General features: G+C 39.2%; 1 protein-coding gene across 1 annotated transcript in view; it reads left to right on the top strand.

Annotated features, from left to right (window-relative positions):
- The window catches only part of b4galt2 (UDP-Gal:betaGlcNAc beta 1,4- galactosyltransferase, polypeptide 2), a 160,753-nt gene that overhangs the window by 107,731 nt on the left and 28,317 nt on the right, over positions 1-24,705 (top strand). The window contains exons 4-5 of the mRNA XM_036596602.1: positions 14,371-14,558; positions 22,384-22,506. Coding sequence (XP_036452495.1) covers positions 14,371-14,558; positions 22,384-22,506 — 311 coding nt within the window. The remainder of the gene's footprint in view (positions 1-14,370; positions 14,559-22,383; positions 22,507-24,705) is intronic.

Here is a 24,705-nt window from a genome sequence, read left to right as displayed (position 1 = left end):
CTTGTTTACTGGGGGAAAAAAAAGGTTACAAGCATGTACAGTGGGGTCCAAAAGTCTGACTTTTGGTAACTTTTGGTAAGTTTTTTTTTATTTGATCCAGGAAATAAACAGCAAAAAGTTTTTATTTAAAAAAAGGACATTTAAAACAAAGAAAAGTTATGATGAGAAAAATAATTATTTTGATTATTTAATTAAAATGTCTGTCACTTCAAATTTAAGGAAATTAATGACATTCAACATTTTAAAGCCTTAGTACAAAAATAGTGGATGCTCTTCCCTTGAAAGTCTGTCTGACTCTCAGCTGGAATGCTGTCATTAAAGCAAAATTAAATCCTGAAATTCGTAAAATAAAATTTAGAAGATTCTACTTTTTTACTTAAATTATGTTAATATAATTTGTAATAAAATACTTGCATTTAGTTAGAAAAGAAAGCAAAATAGATGCATTTTCTCTTTATTAGTAGTATTAGACTTTTGTACCCCACTGTAAAGAACCCATATTTTAATACTTCTGTCGTTAGTTTATAGAAATAGAGCATAAATTCACACAAGAAAGATCACCTTTGTTTTATAGACATTTATGTGTATTTTGATGGTTGTTGTTGTTTTTTATTAATATAATAAAATACTGTATGTCTTAATAACTGGTTGATCTAGTAAATCTGTTGAATTGCAGTAGAATTTGAGTGACTGTAAATTTACAGATTTTTACCATCGACAAAACATACTTTAACCATTAATTTTCTGTTTTTTTTGCTGCTGGACTTTTTACTGTTTTTTCCTTTTCTTTTTTTAGTCTTAAAGACATTTTTATCCAAAGGCTTAGGCTTAAATGCTTGAAATTAATTTCTAAGACAGATATATTTAGTAAAGTTGATGTATATGTACAGTCAGAAGCAAAAGTTTGGGTGCACTCAAATGACGTGTTTTGTTGATTTTCTGTGTGAAAATAAGTTGACACATCCTCTACAGAAGACACACTTCTGCGTGTTTTAATGCACAATAACTGTTTATCAAAGGCCCTGTATCATGGAAAAGCAATTTTTCTCACTTTTTCACACACTTTTTTCACAACATTTCACACTGAACGTCTTAGAATATGTCATATGTAATATCTCATATCAGTCTTAAAGGCACGGTAACAACAACAGCGTGTTTAATTTTAAGGGGTAAAGACAGGCTGGAATATGGTCACAAGGAAATGAATTATTATACCATTTTTGATTTATAAAATCACATGAATGTTGTAAGTGGATCTCAAGGGAAAAATGCAACACAACAAAAATGTAAAAAAAAAAAAGTTACAGCACAGTTTATACTGTATGCTTTGTTTTGCCCATGTTGAATCCATCCACATGTTGAAACATCAAGAAAATGTCATCTGAGTGGGGTGTTCCAGTGTTTTTGCATACGATTGTATGAACTTATTTACAAAACGCCCCCCCATTTCCTTAACAAGTAGTTTTCTTTCAGAACTTTAGTGAAATTTAAATGTCAGATAATGTTGAACCAAAAGCACATCATCCTATGATGTTGTTACTATTATTACTATTACTATTAATTACTATGTGCTCCTCATTAAATGTTAATTTGTGGAATGTCTGAGCTTGTTAATGTGAATGAGCCAATCAGCTGTGTTAGCCATATTTGTCAGAAGGCTAACATGTCTTCACTATTATTGTAAAAAATAAAATAGTAAAAATAAAAATACCCTTCTGTTAGTGTCCAGAATTTTAACTGGTACTGAATATCTCTCTCTGCTCCTGGCTTCTTCTGTCTTAGTTTGATGGGGCTGGTTTAGGTTGACTCTTACAGTAGTACGTGCATGGTTTTGTTTTTTTTTTTAAATTATTTTTATATTTTTTGGACTGTATGCACTGTGCATATGGAGAGCCATTTGCTGAGAGTTGCGTTGACAGAATCAATGGCTCATGAAAAACATACTGTAACTCACTTTACAGACCTGACAGCTAGTTCACTTCAAAAACCACTGATGTTGTTAACCCATTTGTATGGATGCACACAGGCTGCACACAGAGTGCGGGATGCTTTCTATCTCTGTAGACCGTCCACAGCCTGGATGCTGTATAGAGATAGAAATACACAAGCTTTTGCTTTTATTCTGCTCCATGGATTTGGTCTGGCGCTGACCCGGTCTGGCACAGAGAAAACGTTTGTGCACATAGCCATCACCACACAAGTACATCAAGCTCTTTCTAAACCCAGACTCTCAGTCTGATCAAGAGGATAAAACATCTCCTTTAAGAAAAGCCTTCAAAGCTGATTCCTTTTTTTCCTCACTCAAGATTAAGTGGCTCCAACAGATTTCCACAAAAAATGTCAGTTAGAAATACTGTACTTGAAAGTACTCGCAATGTATTTATTTATTTAAATGTTCTATTTTTTTTTTTAGGCTCTAATCAGACGTGGAGACTTGAGTCAGCAACTGCGACTCAATTCAGACTTGCCCTTGACTGACTCGTGATTTCCAACCTTACTTGTTTGACTTTGCCTGTCAGTTTTGCTATGGTAATGTGCAGTCATTACTGGAGTGTCGTTCTCCTGCAGCTCACAGCGGTGTTGGGTTTGATACAACTTCAAATAACAGGCTGCTGGCTAGTGCAAGAGCTGATTTAGCTGAAGTTTTAGTAAGTTACATGGCTTGTTTAATTTCAGAGTCTTACTGGCTCTTAGTCAGATTGTGGAGGTTTCAGAATCATTCTGGTTGATTAGCTTAACTGCTGTTGCTGAGGTGAAACTCTTAGATCTAATGAAGATGTAAAAGTTATTACATGTGCATCTCAGTAGCTACTGTGCTGGGAAACCTGCACTCACTGAGCACTTTATTAGGTACACCAACCTTGTATCTACATTTTTTGCCCATTTTGACACCTCCACTTACCATATAGGTGCACTTTGTAGTCTGTAATCCATCTTTGCATAATCTTTGCGTTTCTTGCATACTTTGTTATCCCACCTTTACCCTGTTTATCAGAGGTCTGGACCCTCACAGGACCACCAGAGAGCAGGTATTATTTGGGTAGTGGATCATTCTCAGCACTGCAGTGATGTGTCGGTGGTGTGTTAGTGTGAGTTGCGCTGATACGAGTGGATCAGACACAGCAGTGTTGCTGGAGTTTTTGAACACTGTGTCCAATCTATTAGACACACCTACCTTTGTTGGTCCACCTTGTTGATGTAAAGTCAGAGACAGTAGCTCATCTGTTACTGCACAGTTTGTGTTGGTCATCCTCTAGTCCTTCATCAGTGGTCACAGGATGCTGCTCACAGCATGCTATTGGGTGGATATTTTTGGGGTTTTTTCTTTTTAGTCCAGCAGTGACACTGAAGTGTTTAAAAAAGTGTTTAAAGTGTTCAGCAGTACTGCTGTGTCTGATTGACTCGTACCAGCACAACACACACTAACAAAGTATGCAGAGAAACAGATGCATTTACAAACTAGACTTACCTACCATTTTAAGTCAGTCGAGAATGGACGCTCCTGAATTGAGGAGGTTTTGGATGGAACGTAGGAACGTATAGTTCAGTAAACCCGTTAATGTTAGCTGGGTGACTAATTGATTTTTTGCAAGTGTGAGTGACAGGTGATATTTCAACAAGGAACATTTCTCTGTTTAGCATTTTTCAGAAAGAAGACGCCACAGCTCGCTCTTTGTTTTCTGTTGGCTGATGCTTCTGAGATTCACAAATTCTCAGGGTTGAAGTTCACCTAAATGAACTCGGTGCTCCTGTGTCTTTTTCCATTCAAGTGAATTTGGCTTTTTCACCAGACAGATATCGATTGTGTCAAGTGTGACCGCGGCTAAATGTGAAATATTCTGATAGTTTTTTCGTATCAAAACTATACACACCTCTCGCGACAGTTTGTGCCCTGTTTAAGCTGCTTTTGTAGATGCTGACAGTATCCTTGAGGAAGCAGAGGACAAACGAATACTTCTGACATTTTGTTTAAAAAAAAAAAGTCTAGGTTGCTTGGATGCAGCTGCTCTGTCAGCTTGGTTGTTGCCATGCCAACAGCAGAGATGACTGTGATTGGTCAGCGAGTTCCTTTTCGCTAGCGAAAGTTCACAAAATTTGAACCCAAAGTGAATGTCTTGTTTTCGTTATTTAAGATATCGTTATTTATACACATGCATAAATTAATTTACTGTTCTCCAAAAAACTCACACAAATTACAAATAAATTACAAAAAAATAAATTACATTTGGTATGTAAATGTTGCTTTCTCCTGTTTAATACTTCAATACCGTGCCACTGTTTGTTCGTAATTCATGATGGCCATGTTTTATCTTGTATAATATCAGTATGGCAGTAATGTAATCGCATAACAGGTAGCCAAAAGCTCATGCTAAGTTTTTGTACAGTGGAGCAATGTCTTTCTGACTTTAATAGCTTTCTTTGTCACCCATACACACACACACATACACACACACGCACACAGAAAAAGCTTGATTACCAGCAGGCTTATTGGATGTATGAGAGGCGATTACAGCGTTCCTCACTGTTGGACAACATGTTATGGAAAAAAAAGCATGTCAAGAGTGTCTCCAGGGAAACCAGCACCTGGAGCCTAGCCAACAGTACACATGATGAACGGGTCTCATGCAAGCACAGGGAATCATACAGTTGACTGGGCAGACAGCGAAGATTCTTAACAGTCCAGTAGAACAAGTTATGTGACCCGCACTGCTTGGGGAAGCAGAGGTCTAGGAGCTTTTGGAAAGTAAAGTTTTATGTCTGGATTCAGTGCCAGCATTTCATGCTTCTGTCCAAGTTTATAACCATCTTGAAACTAGAATTTTGTCCATTGTTTCGTCTTTGTTTGGCCATAACTTGCATGTTCCAATTTCCTTTATGTCCTCCATAGATACCACTCTACTTGAGATTACTAAGCAACACAACATGGTTTGAGGCATTGTGTGATGATTTAGGCATGCACTTTGGTGGGGTTATAAGCTTCCATTACTTGTTAGATATATTCACCTCTTAGCTCCAGTGCAGAACTAAAGATCGACTGCATTTGGAGTAAAAACTTTGTGTAAATTTGATTATTAGATTATTGCTTTAGCTGTCCAATGAAAGAAGCTATTTGTCACCCACTGCTTGGGAAGGAGGGTTCCATAAGCTGTTGAAAACTGCAGCTTTATGACTGGATTCAGCACTAGCGATACTTTAATATCAGTAGACACTTGTTTTGTAAGTTAATCTGCTTTTCTCCTTATATGCGAGAGTCCCACTGGGGCTTTTATACCTGGTATTAAAAAGTAAATATCAGTGTCTGGAGAGACATGATTGCATAGCCATCAGATACCTCTTGCACATTTACACCTGAAATTAGAAAGCGTCCCAAATATGTCTCCATTGTCTGCAGCGTGAGCAGATTTCTTGTTTTGCTGGCGGTGCATCCTCAGGTGCCTCAGGACATCTGCCTAACTCGAGATCAGGGGTGCATCTCAATCCCAGCCATAAACAGAATAGAAGAAGATATGAATGGCAGTCGCTCGTGTAGAGACAGGTAGCAGGAGTGCTTTAGGAGACAGCTGGAGATCAGGGTGTTGCAGGTGAGAATGAACGAGTCTCAAACATGATCTTACTCCTTCTCTTTCTCCTTTGGTCAGGGAGCCTGCAAACTTTGTCTCTACTCACCATCTCGACAATTCCTATGAGGGTCTAACGGTTTAAATCACATCAACTTGTGTCTGCCTGGTTCTCACAGGGACAAATTAAGACTAGCTCTCAGCAACCAACTCAAGTTACTCTTCCAAACTTGTGTTTTAATTGTGGAAACTTCAAGTCTGAGACTACCCTGGGATGATAGGCTTGCTGGTCTTCCGTGACTGTTGAGTAGCGACAGAACCTTGGAGGATTGTTGTTCTGGCCTTGAAGGCACAGATATCCTAGCATGCTGTTAAAAGTTGAGAATTCACACTGTGACGACAAGAAAACAATAAAGCAGACTGTTGCATCACAGGAGGCTCTCTGGCACCACATCAGCACTTTTGCCTAGGTGATACCTTTCATATTGGCATAAGGCTTTTCACCTTATCACGTACTGCGCGCTAAAGTCATCTCCCGTGACATTTCCCCCCTAATGGTTGAATTCTGGCTGCTATTTCAATAACACCCCGTGACCCTGTTAGACAGCGCAGAAAGCTTGGCTTTCACCCTAATACATCACGCTCCTATCTCCCGCCGTGTTATACCTGGAGCATGTCTGTCGCAGGAAAGGCTTATTTATGGGGCCTCTTTATGCAGTGAGGCTCTTATCTTGAATCCCCACCAGTTGACGGCTGAGTGGGGGTTAATCAGGCGCTGATGAGACGCAGCCTCCACTCATCTCAACGCTACCTGTATGGATTAGACCAAAAGGAGGACAGCCGCCTAATTACTCTGCATTAGCATTCCTCTCCTGCCTCTTCCAGCTACCGCAGTTCACTTCCAGCCTAGTTAAGGCATGCTGCTTTGCCTCTAGTTTTTAAGTTTATTTATTCCCCCCTGACATGTTTGCATCGTTTTTTTAATGTAGAGTGTCCATTTAGTTCTCTATTTTCAAATTAAGGGAATAATTAGTGTAAATCAAAAATATTATTTTAAGGTGGCACTGAATTTAAGGTATCAGTAAATTTAAGGTGGCATTGAACTTAAGGTGCCTAAAATATAATATTGCTTTTTTTCAATATGTGGTGTGTCCACCCTTCCACTTGCTTTCAGTTTTTCTAATAAATCTGCTGGGATCTTTTTCCACACCTCCAAAAGTCAGTCTTAGAAGTTGGTTGCATTGTCTGCTATTTACAATCCAATCTATCCCAGTTACAAATTGAGATTCATCAGTCCATAAAACCTTTCTCCACATATCAGATGTGTGTTTGCTTTCATACTTAATATTGGAGGCTTTTGTGTAATGTTCTATTAAATATGTTTTTTCAGACACTGAAAAAAAATAACTGGAAAATGAGAAGTTTCTGACTTTGGCATAGTACTGTACATAACTCACTTATAAGAGGGGTGTTATTTATGAATGTTCGATGCTAGCTATAATTTCCTACACAAGCATATGTAAACTGTATATGATTTATAAGCATGTTATGTAGATATTTTAAATGTTTTATGGTGTAGGGAGCATAAACTAGTGTTTCTGACTGCTTGTGCACATCAGAATGCTGTAAACCGCTCTAGTCTGAAATAATGCAGACACTTTTCAATTTGTGCATTCCATCCCAGTCAGTGATTCAATTGACTCTCATAACTTGAACTGTTTTCAAACTTAATACGGCACGTAAAGCCTACAAGTGCTAGGAGACCTCAGATTGCTTTTCTTGTTCAGCCTCTCTAGGCAAAGTGCTGTATCCCTAAGGGAAATCTATCGTGCATTCTCATATCTAACATGATAGCCATTGTTACTCATTAAAGAATTGAGAAGTACGTTTAAATGGGAGTTGGAGAAACCGAGTGTTTGATGGAATAGAGCAGATGTTCAGTAGATAGGCCTCACATTGCTGTGTTGTATTGCAAGTTTATCTGGTCTCTTGAGGCTCTTTTGTATAAAGTTACATGTCTCTTTTTTTGGAATGATGGACAGCTTTTCACAGGACTGGCCAGATATTTCAAATAAGAGTTGCCTTATGTGGGTGTCTTAGTGGAGCAAACCATAGTGTGTGCATTCTTGGCCTTGTGTCTTGCTGCCGCAAAGTCAGAATGAAATTAACAGGGCCTTGTCCTCGCTTCTCCTGTGTTGTGTAGAGTGCATAGCCTCATTCACAAGAAGCAAGAAGTTTCTCTCTCTTGCCGTGAGCAGCCTGGGCCGGTGCAGTAACTCACTCTGACAGGGTGACATGGAGGATCCTCCGCTCTGGATTTTAGCTAGGCAATGAGTGTTCAGTCGCCCTTAATTCAACCTGATTGCAGCAACACTGCACATGATTCATTCCAGCAGCCTCTGCAGGGCTCTAAAGCTCTCCTGGTGCCAGCTTCATCCGGACCAGCCAGCCTCTGCCGCTAAGGTGGTAGCGTTGAAGAAGCATAGAAAGCTGCCATTCCCTTGATACTACTCTTCAGACTGGTCAAAGGGATGCAAACTGGCAGCCTGCACCTGCTCCCGAAGCGCTTAGAGCTGTCTGTCCTGTTGCCGTGTGGTGCAGGATCTATCGGCAGAGGCAGAGAAGCCTGGGCCTCCATTGCTGAGCTTGATTGATAGATGACACATCTCGATGCGATGGATATGATCAAAATCAAGCTTTCTGCGAGGCGACTTTGACCTAGGCCATCGCTCCTGCACAGTTGACATTGCCATATTGTACAAGTTGCTTGAAAAGCTTGAGCATGCAAGAGAATCGCTTCTCTGAAGTGCTTTCTGGGTCAGCCTGGGATACTATCTCTGCTTCTGCATACAGCTTTGCATATAGCCTTACATCTATATGGCAAGCAGATCAGCCTCTAAGAGCCCTAATCTTCCCCTAACGAATCCAGATGATATCGTGCGCTCTCCTCTATGGCTCATTTTTCCCAGTCCTTCTTTCGGTAATCTCCTGTGGTGTCAAGCGGTTGATGAAACAGAGGAAAAAGTCCAATTGAAATCTCAGCAGTGGCCAGGGGTTTTATGATGGCTTTGTGCTGCTCTCAGATAGCTACCTTTCATTACTGTAAATTGGTTCCCTTGGCCTGGTGCCAGTGCCGCCTCATCTGTGCGCTCTCAATGTCCCGTATACCCATTGATGAACCATAAAGGGCCCACGTGAACGCAGCTTTTTAATTGAGCTTCTCAGAAATTACAGAGGCTGTCAAGCAGTAGCAAGCAAGGAGGCAATTCTCTCCTGAGTCAAATAAACCTTCACAACAGCTCACAGTAATGGCACGACTTTGAGCAATCCGATAACCGTGATGCTTGGCCCCCTTTCAGCTGCTGTGCTTGGTGAGCGCGTATCACAATTGTTTTTAGGTTGGTGCTTGACACGGACTTTCTTTGCCGAGAGTTGTTATTTCCTCTGAGTGTTTTAGCAGTCCCGATGGTTCAACTTTAATACAGTAATGAGTACGGAACTAGGGCACTCTACTAAACACACAATACTGCGGAGCCCATTAAAAATACAAATCAGGAAATCCTCCTGCACAGCGGTGGGGTGTTTTTTTGGCTTTTATGTGTGCACCACATATGGTGGCCTCATTTAAGTGCTGTAATACATCATTCTCAACTTTATGTATTGTTGCTTCCTTCATTTGAAAAGCAATTGCTCATCTTTCTTCTGTTTTTTTTAGCATTTTAAAGACTAAGCCTGGGACATATGTTATTTTTAACAAATGTACAATACACTGTCTGCAAGTGTTTATCATCTGATTCAGTACAAACTCACCTTTTCAGTAATACCAGTTTTAAACACAGACATATTGCAAATTTTAAAGAACAAAATTATAAAAATCTCACATTTTTACTGAATAAAACAACAAAAACATACATGATTAGCCAATTTGAATGAATATCTGAACAGTTAACCAATTTATGAACTTATAAAGGCCACTTGAAGTCTTTACTCTGTATATTTACAGGTCATTTGTCTCAGCACTATCCGTAGGCATATTGTTTGTGCTCTTATTAGTGCTATGTATTGCTATGTAACTGTATAGAGCCACATCACATTCCCTACATTTTTATGTGTCTCCAGCTTCGTTGCTGTCCTCCAAATGCATTTGTAATTTTTCAGAAGAAGATCTTTTTTGAAAGTCGGAAGTCAAATGTTTTTGCAAAAAAGTATGTAGGTCTTTCCAAAGTTGCGCTGGACTTGCTAGCACTCTATAATGCTATGTCAGCAGTCAGTTGTTGAAATGCAGTGTGGAAGGGTCTCTAAACTAAATCCCTGCTCTGATTGGATCTGCTGGATGGGCGTATTTAATCATTTGATTGGCTACCAAGCAGTGATTTAAAATAAAGAAATGTGTAGAAATCTGATTTAGTTGGTGGTATGCAGTATAGACGACTCTGCAGACGTAATGTAGATATAGTCTGGGTTTTCACAGGATATATGATGCACAGTACATACATACGATGTGCTGTCGGAATGCTTCACTTCTCTAGGTTAATGTGGATTTTTAAGTTTGTTGACGTCACAAACAGTTTTAACGTTAGCTGGAGCCATCTGACAATGGCATCTATTCCAATAGCTGTCGAGTTGGACAAATTAGAGTTAGCTGTCTGTAACTTTAAGATGCACAAAAAGAAAGCATGTGTGTCTCGTAATCCTTGTTTTCTTTTGATATGTAGTCCATGTCTATGTTAGTCCTGATAGGTTGTCTGGTTCAGAACATTTTAAAGTAGTATGAGGCAGCACTTATTTTTAATTTGACGTTCGTGGTTGTGGTTGCTGAGCAAGTAAAGCCATGCTGCAGCCTTCGACACAGAATTTGGCTTATCTAACTGATATTATGGTACCATCAAAGAAAAAAGCTTTGTAAGGCTAATAACAATAATAAGCCACATTAACAACTGCCTATAGGCTAACACAGCGAGCTGTAGGCATTTTAACAAGAAGATTTATGGGCTATGAAAGTTTAGTTTTACCGAACCGTACTAAACAAAGTTCAGGAGAAAGGTGTCTCAAATCTCAACTTCTCGGTAGGATAAATTGCAGTCTCTAAGACTTTGTGGCAGGTTTTTCCTATGTGCACTGAAAATGCATATTTTTCTTTTTTGGAAATGACTCAAGCCTGCCACGATACTGTAGTCAAGAAGGTGCGATTGGACAGTGTAGGACTGCACATGATCTCACAGGCCTATCATGAATGAATCACCCATACAACGTTTGTCATTAATGGGTTAAAGTGTATATTTGTAGTCTTATATTTAAAATCTTTCTCCTTGACTTATGGTCTCTCAAGCTCACTTTGTGAGTTTGCCTGCTCTGTGATTATGGGAGACTTACAGCTCCATTTGCCTGAGCTGACTGGTGCCTCATGAGGAGAACGTCTTACTGAAGCGCTATGAATGAGTCCAGTATTGGTTAATAAGCATGTCAGCTGCAGAAAAAGCAATTTACCTCTTTTAATATGTTGCTTTATCTGCCCTCTTTCCTCTTTCCCCCTCTGTCGAACTGTGTCTCTTCGATAAGGGTGCATATTGAAGGCTCTTACTTTCTTGTCTTTGTATCTCTGAGGTAATGCAAATTATTACCAGAATTGAAAAGGAGGCTCACCATGATATTCTCATGGTACTCTTGTTTAATGTACAGAACAAATTTTCTTGTCAGCGCTTAGATTTTCCATGATGTCAGGATTAAGCTTTTGCCTCCATATCCAGTTACTGCTTCATCAATTCTCAGGTTGGATCAGCTTCCCCAAATCAGCTTCTACCTCTTTCTGTAAAGATTTATAAGTATCTGTAGAGCTGATCTACACTTTTAAAAATAAGTGCCTAGAATGGTTCTTTCTGTGATGCCACAGGGGGACCACTTTTGGTTCCTTAAAAAAAAACTTTTAATGGATGTGTCTTTAGAGAAGAAGCTTTTTAAAGTTTAAAAACCCTCGGCATAATGTAAAGGATCCAGGAAGAACACTTAAATTGCTATAGAACATTTATATCATGTGAAAATTCTTTAAAAAACAGTCATTCAGAGTGGTGTGATTCTAGAGAAACTTTTGGAGTCAGAATTGCTCACAGTGGTGGTGATATACACAGCCTGATGCCAAAGACATTGTTTTAAGGCAGTTGTGAGAGGGTTTTGGCCTGAATTGTATTTTTAAAAATCCATTCATGTTAAGCGGTACATGCAGGGCATTGAAAGGCAAAATAGTCCCAAAAATGCATTTATCCTTGAAATGTTTTTTTTTACCGTTCGATTTAGCACTTCATTTACAATTATCAGCATTACATACATGTGTGTGATTTTGGGTCAAAAATAAAATGCCCATTTTTTCACTGGGGACATTGCAATTCCTGGTTCTTATCCCTACCACTGTTCACTAGGTTTCTCTATAATGTCCCATTTCACATCAAAGTCTGACTTTGATAACATTTCAACAATAGAACTAAACTGGAATTTGAAACATTGAGAAAATGTTTAAAAACCTTTAAAAGGTTATTCACACTGGCAAATCTATTTCAGACATGGCTGTTTGGTAAGGATGCACAGCCAAGATCGGAATCAACAGATTTTTGCTGAAATCACAAAATTGGCACGCAGCCAATTTATTACTTTTGTTTTGCCAGATCTGTGTTGCAACAATTTTTTGAGGTAAATAACATGAGAAAGGTGAGTGCACTCATGCTGTATTTGAGTGCAGTTGCCGCACCTGTACCAAAATGATGTAGCGTAATTACTCATTGTGCTAAAAAGCAAGTTGATGTAGCACTTTATTAGGTTAGTATTATTAGGCAACTAAAAATTTTTAAAAGGCAGTTTGGCCCATTAAAGAGCAAATAATGTTGTTTGTGTTGCGTGTTAACACAAAGTTGTGGAAATCTGCTAGTGTATTTCATGTGTTCATTTACTCTGAACAGTGTAAGTTTTCGAATTTTCAGGTAAAAAAGGCTAATACAGTCGGCCAGAAAAAAATTGTCTATAAAGAAATCAGAATTGCAATTGGACATACAAATTCATGAATGATATGTCCCTTTTCTTTAGGTGGTTATTTTATAGTATTGCACAAGAAACTCTTTCTGACTTTTTTTTTAAATAGTGTACGAGTCTCTACAGAGTTTCCATTTTGAGGGTTTCGAAACCCTTTGTGCATGCGGCCCCTGATGTTCCTGTCAATGCCTGATATTATCACTCAGTCATTAAATCCTCAAGACCAAACTTCAGTCCGATAATGGGCTTGAACTGCACAGCACACAATTTAATGACCTGCCTAAAGAAAATTATGGCATACTAAAATACTAACTATTGATTTCGTTGGTCTTGCTGTTTGTTGAATAGGCTCGGGCTTATTTGCAAAAGCTAATGAGTGGGGTCGTGTTATTTTTTTCTGTTGGTTGTGCGTTGAAAAGTCCAGAAGGAGAGGATCGTGAAACTGTGCTGTTAGTGAGTCTTCTGTACAGCACTTTTCTGGTGTGGATCAGGTGGGCTTGCATTCCTCTTCAAAATCACAGTGGATTTGTGACGGTAGTTCTCAGCATCAAATTATTCGGTCAAATCTCTGGTATTACAGGATTACATGGGATTATTGTCACACTGGATTATTAGTTCAGACGTAGTCTATGGCGTTACCTCTGCAGGGTGTAAATAGAGTTTCGGCTTTAAATCCTAGCTAATGAGTCTCATTTAAATAGGCCTAAAATCGAAACAGCTAACAAGAGCGTTTGTCTCACATTGTTCCCTATTCTGTTCATTTAGGAAAGGTTAACAGCTTTCCTTTGTGGTTAAAGTATTAATCTCCACTTAGGAGACACCTCAAGTAGATGAGGTGAATACTGATCGGTCATCATGCAAATGCTCATTGTATTCACAGACAATGTGGATGGAAGAAACGAGTTTAGTTGCATTGTTTAATTTAGTTGCAAAGGCTTTTGCTTTTGTCCAGAGAGGCTTGTGTTAAAAGCTTTGCTGAAGAGCCCAGTGGCATCAGCCATCAGCTGGGATCAAACCAATGACCTTGTGGGTCATGGCAAAGTGTAAAGCTCTCTACAGTCATCTATTACCTTCTTTGTGTTTTCCCCCCAGTAAGGAATCTCCAAAGGTGAATGTGAGTTTAGCTCATAATGCCCAGAACAAATTTTCTTGTTAGCTCTTAGATTTTCCCTGATACTAGGATTAAGCTTTTGCCTCTACGTCCAATTACTATGCTGGGCTGCTGCATCAATTCTCAGTTTAGGTCAGAGTACCCAAAATGGCCTTGTTCATAAGAGTTATGAGAAGTTGGAGAGCTGATCTATGATCAGAGCTGAACAGTGCTGCTGTTTTGCTTTATATGGCCACAAATGTTCTTGTCATTGGCTAATGCCCTCTCACAATCTCACAATTACTCCATAAGACCACTCCTCCAGACCAGCTTCAGTCAGACTATGGGACTAACTGCAAACATACCATTTAATGGCCATCCTAAATATAATGGCATTTATTTTTTAAATTCTCTTTTTGGCCAGTTTACATGTTTTTGCTTTTTAAGGGAAAAAAATTTTGAACACATCAAAAACATTAAATGTGGGCTGTTCGAAAGTTATGGCACATTTTATATTTTGTGTATTATTATACAAAAAAAGAAGAACTTTTAAATCGTCATTTATTTATTGCATGCATCTAGCTTACGAGGTGATTCGTACCAGATTTTGTACCAGTTTGTTTATTTAGTGATTTTTTTTTTGTGTTTTATGCATATATGATTTTATGTACCACTATAACTGTTATTGTTGGTGTCATCCTTTAGCTTGGCGAAGACACGTTCAACCGGGCCAAGCTGTTGAATGTGGGCTACACGGAGGCTCTAAAGGACGCTGAGTATGACTGCTTCATCTTCAGTGACGTTGACCTCATCCCCATGGACGACCGCAACCTGTACCACTGCTACGACCAGCCGCGCCACTTCGCCATTGCCATGGACAAGTTTGGCTTCAGGTAACCCTGGCTGACGTGAAAGTACCATGTGGAGACCAGGCAGGGGGTGCTGCTGCAGTGGGCGATGGAGCCTAATTTATTTTCCCACTTCCATGATCTGGAGTATGTAAACTAATTAGAGACTCCATCCTGAATTTATCTGCTTGGAGTTGCAAAGAAGCAGACTTAAGGCTGTACGTTAGTGTGTATAATGTTTAGCGGCAGTGGTTTTGTCCGAGTTTCTTACAAGGATTGTGGCATTCGTTGGTATTTACATATTAATAGAGGCCGGGTCTGCCTTTGTGCCGTCTCTATTTCAGGGATGTGTAATCAAACAGAATAGAGACGCCTATTCAGACAAGTATTCAGTAAGCGCTGGAGGCTTGTCTGTCTGAAGCCTGTCCTTCATATAGGTAATTGCTTTTTTTTTTTTTTAACAAGTGGAGATACAGCTTATAGCTCTTAACTGTTGTATTGTGTGGAGTTGTTGAATGTGGTTCACTTATGCATTTGTTCGATATCAAAACTTCATTTGATGAATTGTGTCAGTCTAGACAGGCTGTAGCCTTGACAGACGTATGCATTTAGTTATGGTGCTGCAGCAATGGATGAAAGTTATTAACTTAGAGATAACATGGCTATCTGCAAGCCTTAATAGCCAAGGATATTAAAGTGCTTGCAAAGGTTCTCTGAAGTTGGCTGCCATAGAGCTAAACTTAAAATGAATTTTTTGCCATCTGGCGGCACCATGATGTTTAATTCCCCCCGTCCGTTCAGGGACCAAAGGTGTAGGCCCGGCCTCTACCGTTAACCCCAGAGGACAGACTTTTCTTGTTAGAGACAATCTGGATCTTTCAAGGTACCATATGAGACATCTCCTCTCTCCTTCTCCATTATTACACAACTGAGTTGACTCGAACTCTGTAACCCGCTGTTCCACTTCTGCTTCCACTTGTCTGTCTCTGATATGTCGGCAGCCGTCAGTGGTTCAGGTTTTTGTTCGTTTCCTCTCATAGGGCCAATGTTCTTCCCAGCAGCAATTGCCAAAGTACATAATCATTCTTAATGAGAGTACAGGTGCAGATCCAGGTACAGATTCCTGCTGCATGTATAGATGGTCAAAAGTCTAATCACAATATATTTTTCCTAATCACTCGACATTGATAATTATCACTGATTAATATACACATTTCCTAATGCTTAGTTTTGAAAATAGTGCAGCTAATTGTCTGTCAAAAAAAGGACTTTTATCAAAGCATAACAACTGATCTTCTGCACTGCCCTTAAATACACTACTAAAACTACTCAGTGTGCACAAATAATAAAAGAACAAAGCATGGACAAATTTTACATAGAAGTCCAAACACTACTATGGAGGTAATTTAATTCTACAAAAACTTCACATAGCTATTTATATTGCTATTTACATTGCTCACTCTCCTGATGGTGATGATGCTGCTGCTGCATAAACTCAAACTGTCTAGTTAACCATTGCTCCACTTGTTTTCCCCCATTTTGTATTCTAATATTTTATACTAACGCTGTTTGCTGTCTGGTGTTGACCAGAGGAGGATGGGTTCCCCTTTTGAGTCTTGGTTCTTCTCAAGGTTTCTTCCTCTTGCTTTTAGGGAGTTTTTCCTTGCCACTGTCGCCATTGGCGACGCTCATGTTGGCTTGGACCCGGATTTTTCTGTAAAGCTGCTTTGTGACAACACCTGTTGTAAAAATCGCTATATAAATAAACTTTGACTTGACTTGACTATTCAAATGATTTCTCCTGTAATAATAAAGTAATTGAAAATGAATTAGTTTGTTGGTCCATACCATTATTTCAAATCTGATGTTGCCAAGTAAGCAGAATAAGCCACGTCAGACACACAGTATCCTAAAGCGTCATCACAAGTAAAACAGCAATAAACATGCATGAAAGGTCAGCATTTTCAAAAACATCCAACCACATAAAAACACATGATAATGATGATGATGATGATAATAGTAATAATAACAATAATAATAATAAGAATTTTCTATGAGCTATTTTAATGACCTAAAACACCATTTTCATGCAGACAGGAGCCAAAAACGCAAAGAAACAAATACATTTTCAAAAATATATCCATATCCATATCCTTGTGGACATGCAGGTCTGCATGCATTAGTGCACAAACGCTCTGATAACAGGTAAACATAGTTAGCTGTGCAGTTCAGATGCAAATGCCAAAAGTGTTTATTATGTTCAAAGAAAACAGAGATGTATGAAAAGCAGACAGTGAGAGGCTGTTTTTAATGTTTGACTCATCTTTTTAGATGATAGTGTTCTTGTGCTTTTTTTTTTTTCAAACTATGTGAGTCATGCATCGCCCTGTACTGTAGTCTCTGCCATCTGTATTTTCCCTCTTTCAGTGAGGTGACTGAGAGGTGATCTCTGTTTCAACACACCTGATTCATGCTATCAGTTACAGGTCAAATAAATGTGTGCTAGAGCAAGAAAACTAAAAAAGCGCAAACATCATCAAGGCAACTAATTGATAGATTTGTTGCTACCATTTTTTTGATTATTGACATTATTGATATTGTTGATTAGTTGTTGCAGCCCTATTGAATAGTGACAACTAAGAAGCAAGATAGCTGATCAGACACTTCACCAATTTAGCCACTTTATGCTTGCGTTTTTATACATTTTTATTGTCTTTCTAGAGAAGATTAAAAAGTTTAATTGCTAATCACAGATATTTATTTATGACAATTAGTCATCAGCTAAAACTTCATGATCATGACCAGTCGTGTACCATTACATAGTTTTGTGTTAGCTCTTTTTCAAGCTATCAGTCACAAGTCAAATCAATGTGTGCTAGAGCGAGAAAACCAAAAAAAAGAGAATAAAACAAAAAGAGCAGTGCTGTAGAATTTGAGAGCCCTTGCCAATGGTGATCATAGATCAGCACTCCTAACCCTCTGCTTTGTGAGAAACCAGTCTAGGCACCTGTGATCATCTGGTTGAAAGCACAGTAGACAGAACAGCCCACAGAGAATGCCGATCCATGACAGCTCACCTGTCTGCCTCCACAATGCTGCCATTGTTATTGAACAAAATGAGCATTTCCCACCTGTATTGTACTGTACTCTGTATCAAATCTATGCACCTGCTCCAGGCTCCAGTGCACTGGCTGCAGTGTTTACAGAGAGAGGAGAGAGTGAATGGCTCAGTCAGATGATTTCATCTCTCCTCAGTGCGTGAGTCACTCCAGAGGCCTGTGTGTGTGACCCAGCAAGGTTGGATCGTGGCAGTCTTTAATAAGTGGGGCACCTTTAGACATGCCCACTCGCACAGGCTGAGCGTGTGCCACTCCCGAGCCCCAACTGCGCTGTTCTACCGCTGCAGCAGATGGGCTCATTAATTTCAGCTTGTTGTCTTTGGGTCTGAAAGGTGTGTGCATGCACGGTTTTGTGCTTTTTGTCCTTGCCTTATGTTATGGATTGTTTTGCGTGGGTGGATATGTTTTGCTGTCATTTGCTCTCTCACATGCGCACATACACACTCATGCTTGCGCGCAGAGTGTGTAGTAGCCCGGGGCAAACCCCAGGCATCTACCCATGACTACCCTCAGTGGGCATCTTCAGCTCAGTTCATGTTTTCCAAGCTGCTGCAGCGTGCAGCCATCATTCAGCATCCTCTCTGCTGTGGAGCTAGACAGCTGGCATTCATAAATGTGCAAGGACTTTGTTTAAGCCTTCATACGCAGCCATCCATGCAAAAAAAGTGAAGTGTTACCAGTCCAGTTACATGCTACAGTCATATGTAAGTAAAATTACATGTTTTGTTGATTTGCTAAGTGAAAATATGTCAAATATGGCATTTTTCAGTAACATTTTAACTTTTACATAAGCCACTTTTTTTTTTTTCCCATGTTAAATCAGTGATGTTATAAGGGAGGAGACGGGTCACTACTTAAAAAATGACTGGGAAAGCTTGTAAGACTCAGCATGGCTTCTGTTTACAGTTGAACTCCCACTCTTAGAAAGAGCTGACTGGCTTGCAGTCAAAGCCACAAGTGGCAAAAGCCCTTCCTTATTGTGGAGATATGTATGGGCAGTAGCCAGACTAAGCTGAAAAAACACATTTTCTTCCAATCGCTACAAACTATGGTGTTTTGTCAGATTTCAACAGTTATTTCACATATGTTTTTGAAACATTAATGTGGCTTTCAGTTTCAAGTTTATAGGTAGGACTCTCCACATTCAATGAGAATGAGGAGTTTGGTCTTGCATGGAAATGACTGCCCAGGAGTTTTGCCAAGATGGACACCAAGTAGACAGACTTTCCAATAAGTATTTCTTATAAGGTTCTTGTCAGCAAATAAACAGTAATTGTGCAGTAAATGTGCATAAGCACTTAGAAAATCAACAAGTACTGGTCTGGTGCTGGTTTAGCTGGTCACCCTGCTTGGTCATGCTGGTTGACCAGCATACCAGCATCCAAAACACAGCATAAGCTGGTTTTCCTGGTTACCAGCCAGCATGGTCTATGTTGTTTCTTCAGCAGCATGGGTGCTAAAACAAGGGGTGTGCACAGGTACTTAGTTTACTCATATTTTTCAGTACGTATACTGTATTATGCTTTGCTATTCTGAAACTCCAAAAATGCCTTAAAGTGCTTTAAGCACATTGCCAAGGACTTGCTGTTAAGGCTGTGATTGAGAAGGCAGATATAGCATGGCTTCATTGCTAACTAGGCTAACTAGTCTAGCTGATGTTAACTAGGTCCAGAAACAGTAAAAATATATTTCCATATATCGTCCACTAAGGAAAAAATACCACCTGTAAGTCTTTATCAGCATCAAGTGCTGTATCAGTTAGCTGGAGTTCTAGCTCATTAGCTCGTCTGAGGCATGAAAGCCTGCTGATTTTCCTTGGCTATTACTGAACATTAAAATAAGTTTTCAAATGTATGCTTCTATGTAGTGCTAAATGTTTGTACAGCTCCAGTGCTGTCACCTATAAAGGTAAGCCTTCAGGTGTAATGCACTGTTTTTTATTACTGCGGTCAACCAGTTATCTGCTCATTAATTCTTATTGATAATTGAGTGTGAGTTATTTATTTTCAAATTAGTTGAAATGCAGTTTCTTTGTGTTCACGATAAGATGGAGAAAATATCCAGGCTAACAATTTGCTGAAATGCCAATTTAATGTTTTAACAGGACTGTGAAATGTGGCAAGTTTGTGTATGTATATACTATTGCACTTTGCTACTCAAACATGAGTGCATTAATGAGAAGGCAGGGATAGTGCTTCCAGCTGTGGTGATGATAAGTCTAACTACTCTAAATGTACTTCTCTGACGAACTAACAAGATGGCACAAAATGTACTTCTGTAAATGTAAATGTACTTCTCTGACAAACTAACAAGACCTTGTGTAAAAGACGAGTCCTCATCAGCATACAATGTTGAAGCCGTTCATTAGCTCACCTGAAGAGGCAGCCTCCAGTACTCATCTGACAGGAAAACCAACTCATTTCACTGCGCTATTTCTGAATAATAAAGTATTTTTTCAAATGGATTCTTCTGCGTGCTGATACATTTTGTTGCAACACTAGCACTGCCATCTAGGAAAGTAAGCCCTACGTTATTTTGGTCAAAATGTCGCAGATTAGTCTCATGTTTTTCTTGCTATTAACTGAATATCTCTAATGAATACACAAATATTAAAATCAGTTAGAATGCACATCACTAGATCAAACACTAACAATGTTTTGATAATGATAATGTACATTTGAGGTATTTTTTGATAAAATACTTGTGCTGTTCTATTCCTTAGTCCAATATTAGTACACTTAGCACCTAGTAGTCTAGACCCTTTTACTCACCAGACGAGAAAGGAGAAGAAGTTGAGCCACTTACTTAAAAGAGTAATAGTTAAGAGAGTTTGCTAGCCATTTTCACTGTTGAAATCATGATTAGTGTTATGGAGAGCAGAAAAGGTCATGAGTTTGAAGGAAATGTCTCAGAACAAGAGGAGATTTTCGCAATAAAGGACTAAAAAAGTGATTTGTAGCAAAATTATATTTCTTTTGATTTTTTTTTTATCATAATTCGTTTAATTCAAATAGCGGCTTTCATATACCCAAGACGGTTTACAATTGGGTAAGAGTATCGATACACAGAATTGTACAAACATACAAGGTAGAAAGAATAGCAGAAAACAGAAGATGCCAAGTATACATGATCAGACATGGGAAGGAAAGAGTGACACAGTGGAACGTGCTGGACTTTGAAGGAAGAACAGGAAGAGCAAAGTCAGAGAGATAGAGCAAGAGTGTTCCGTGACTTGTGGGCCACTGAAGGATCTGCCCCCAAAAGCTGATTGTTCAAAGGGAGGGACCACCAAGAGACCAATACCAGCAGACCTCAGTGAACAGGCAGGAGTAGAGGGGAGAAGTTCAGCTATATAGGGGGGCGCCAGGCCATTTAGGGCTTTGTAGATCAAAAGCAAAAACTAGAACTGAATATGCAATGAAATTAATTATCGATGTTGAATAATCTGGGAAAGTAATATTTTGTTTCTGACCATACTGAACATCCCTAATGTGCCATCAGTGGTTAAAGTGTTAAGGCTATAGGCCTTTCTCAGCACCTGGAAATATCACCCAGCCTTTTTCTTCCACCCCTGGACCTCACCTCACATTTGTAATTGACATCACTCCAAGGGTTTTCAGATGACTCCTCAAGTTTGATCTGGTGTTCCTCCTCCCTGCACTCCCTGTACTGTTTGAATTCCATGGTTGAAAAGCCCCTTGGATCTGTGTGGAAGGATTCTATGGTAATAGCACACTTCAGCTTTCTGGAGGCCATGTCAGACAAACCGTAGGATCTGTGAGAGAGAGAGGGAGAAGGAGGGAAGAAGCGAAGCACAGGATGAAATAGGGTCAGGAGGGGGATCAGATATCATTTCAGACGTCAGGTTCCCCTATGGGAAGATTCAACCTCTCTCCCGGCTCACTCATGCAAGACGGAGCTGTGTCAGATTTGAACCCCTGAGTTGACTGGCTCACCCCACTGAAGGACTTAACTACTGAGAAACACAGTGAAAATGTTTCAGCACCTTTGCGTTCCTCCTTTGTTTTTGAAAGATGGAAAAGAAATCTAAAGCTTATTGCCTCAGATCCTAAATCAACTCAGTGACAGAGTTTGGCTTAGCCTCAAGGAGTCTCTGAGAGGTTGAGCAATCAGTGATCAGCAGGTGGGACCGACTTGCATTTCCCATGTTGTCCTGTGTCCTATGAATATCTTTTACTCCGGGCTGCCTACCTTTACGTTTTTTTAGAGTTGGGAGTATTGGGGGTTGAGGAGGGTTGGTCCACAGCATTTTGTTTTTTTGGAATATAGCTATTTTTAGATGTCTATATACAGAGCCACTGAAATTCCATTTCAAATATTACTGTTCCCACATCAGCACTACATATATTAAATTAATATAAAACAAATAATTTTAATACATTTTAATATATAAAATATTATTTAATATTTAATAAAAATGCAGTTTGAATTTTACTTAACTGACACATAAAATAACATTCTTTCACAGTGTCTTGATTGATATAGTGATACCATTTAAATCTTTAGAGGAACAATGTCTGCTGGTAAGTTCTGCTTTTGGGCAGAATACAGAGAATATAGACCAGTTAAAAAGAGTTAAACAAACACAGTAACTACAATGATTATCCAGCGTAGCACTATTACAAGGCTTAAATTCTTGAAATCACAAGCATTTGTGGTTTAACCTTCCATTTCTGTCCCCTAAACCATGAATGAATAGTTACACCACTGCTGTTTTTATTTTCTTCCAGGCTACCGTATGCAGGGTACTTTGGAGGCGTCTCTGGCTTAAGCAAAAAGCAGTTCCTCAAAATCAATGGCTTCCCTAATGAGTACTGGGGCTGGGGAGGAGAGGATGATGACATCTATAACAGGTGAGGCAATAGTTAAAATTACTAACATGACATTCTCTTTGCATGCCCGACACACACACACACACACACACACACACACACACACACACACACACACACACACACACACACATCATCTAAACCGCTTATCCTTCTGGGTCGCATTGGGATGCTGGAGCCTATCCCAGCTGTCAGTGGGCAGAAGGCAGGATACACCCTGGACAGGTATGCCCAACACAATACCTGTGAAATGTTTAGACACACCTAATTAAATGTATGTTTTTCACAATCCTAAATACGTGATTTAAAGCATAGGTTCCCGAAGTCAGTCCTGGGGACCCCATGCTTCGCACATTTTTGTGTTTTTCCTACTCTATACACTTGACCCAGCACATGGGGAGCTTTTCAATTAGTTAATGAGTTTAATTAGGTGTGTATCTTCACTCTCATTTTAACATGTATAAATAAATAGTATGTGAAGTCATATGCAACTAGTGCATACGACTGCAATTGCAAAGTGTTTTTTGCATATGTATCCTCTACGGAGAACACACTGCATTTTCTGCAGATATTTGGGGGAAAAATAAAACCTTGACAAATTATTTTTGATGATGAATTTTTTCCCCAATATGTTAAATTCAGCAAATAAACAGTAGTCGTACATTAAGATGTGCAGAATTGTGTTCTCTGTAGAGGATGTATTAACACATTTTCACATGGAGAATCAATAAAATATGTAATTTGACCAGGGGAGCAGAAGGTTTTGTATACGACTGTTTGAATAAATGTATAAATAACTAATATAAATATGGAAAAAAACAACCACAGAGCCTCTCTCTCTTTCCCTGTCTGCATCTCTCTCCTCCAGTGATTTGTAATGTGCGTTCACATCCGTCATCAATGTTTTGAAGGGTTTTAGAGAAAATTATAGTGGTCTGAGTCTGGATTTGCTGTGCAAGACTGAACATCAGGTTCCATTAGACAGATCAAGTGCACTTAATAGTTAATTCAGCAGGAGGAAACTGTGAGTGTATCAACATGTGGCACCTTTCATCGAACTAAACATAGCAGCTGGCTCTCAGTCAACCCTGTTGAACTCCATTGGTCGTAATTTCAGACCCTCCAAACCAAACGGCGCACTATCAGTGTGTGATTTCAGACACCTGACACTGTATTTTTGACTGCTACATCAAGGAAATTCCAGGAAGTGTCCATGATTATTTTGAGGTACGTGCATGCTGCCTAGCCTTAAAAATCATATGACTAAGCATGAATCATCTGGAACAATCGCCTGAGCTTTAAACAATGCCCTTCCTCTTTGGCTTAGCTTCCACTTCTGCATGGGGTTTTGGTGCTCTTGTAGCACCACCTGCAGACATCTGATGCTCTCTAGCATGGGCTTGTTTTGGGCAGGAGAGGAACAGGCAGACTGTAGTGCCTCGGCCCTTATTCACCAAAGCTGCTTGCACTCAAATCTGATTGTAAAATGAGTGTGCACAAATTTTACCAAGAGTTTTGTTATATAACTGTAACAATAAGAAGAAAATAACTATGGGCTTCATTCACCAGCCGTTTTAACCCCTTTATGCAGATCCAAGTTCAAGCTCATTTTTAAATGATTTGTACTACTACACTATAACACTAGTTATCTTAAGTTGTACAAATAGCACAATGATTGTTCAGGGCTTAAACTGACGTAGACACTTGGACCAGGACATTCATTCTCCAGGCTTTTATTTCCAACATTTAGGTTCCATTTGAGAACATCAAATACAGAAGAAAATGTCAAAACAAAACAAAAAATGCCTGTTATTTTGAGGGTTTATAATGCATGTATGGATGCTTGGGATGAAAAATCAGTCATGTTCTACTTTTCTTGAAGAACAGACAAATGTAAGTCAACTTCAGAGCAATATTGATATTTCTTCCAAGAAAATGATTACCCTATCCAAAATGTATAAATGCACCCCACACCTCTGCAACAGCACATATTGGACTTTAACGTCTTTTAGAGTTAACAGCTGAACTCCTGGGTTCCTCCTGGGGAAAGAAAAGATAAGACAACATGACTAAATATAATACATGGATAAAATAGGCAACATGAAAACAAATATACAAAAAATACAAGTTGTCATGCTAAATAAGGCTAAATATTTAATGCTAAATTATAATAAATAAATGTGCATGTTATATTTATGCCATTCGTGCCATGTTTTACAC

The sequence above is a fragment of the Colossoma macropomum genome, unplaced genomic scaffold (genome assembly GCF_904425465.1).
Source record: "Colossoma macropomum unplaced genomic scaffold, Colossoma_macropomum, whole genome shotgun sequence".
NCBI classification, from domain to species: Eukaryota; Metazoa; Chordata; class Actinopteri; order Characiformes; family Serrasalmidae; genus Colossoma; species Colossoma macropomum.
The sequence above is the reverse complement of the archived record's forward strand: the minus strand, read 5'-3'. Positions and strand labels throughout refer to the sequence as shown.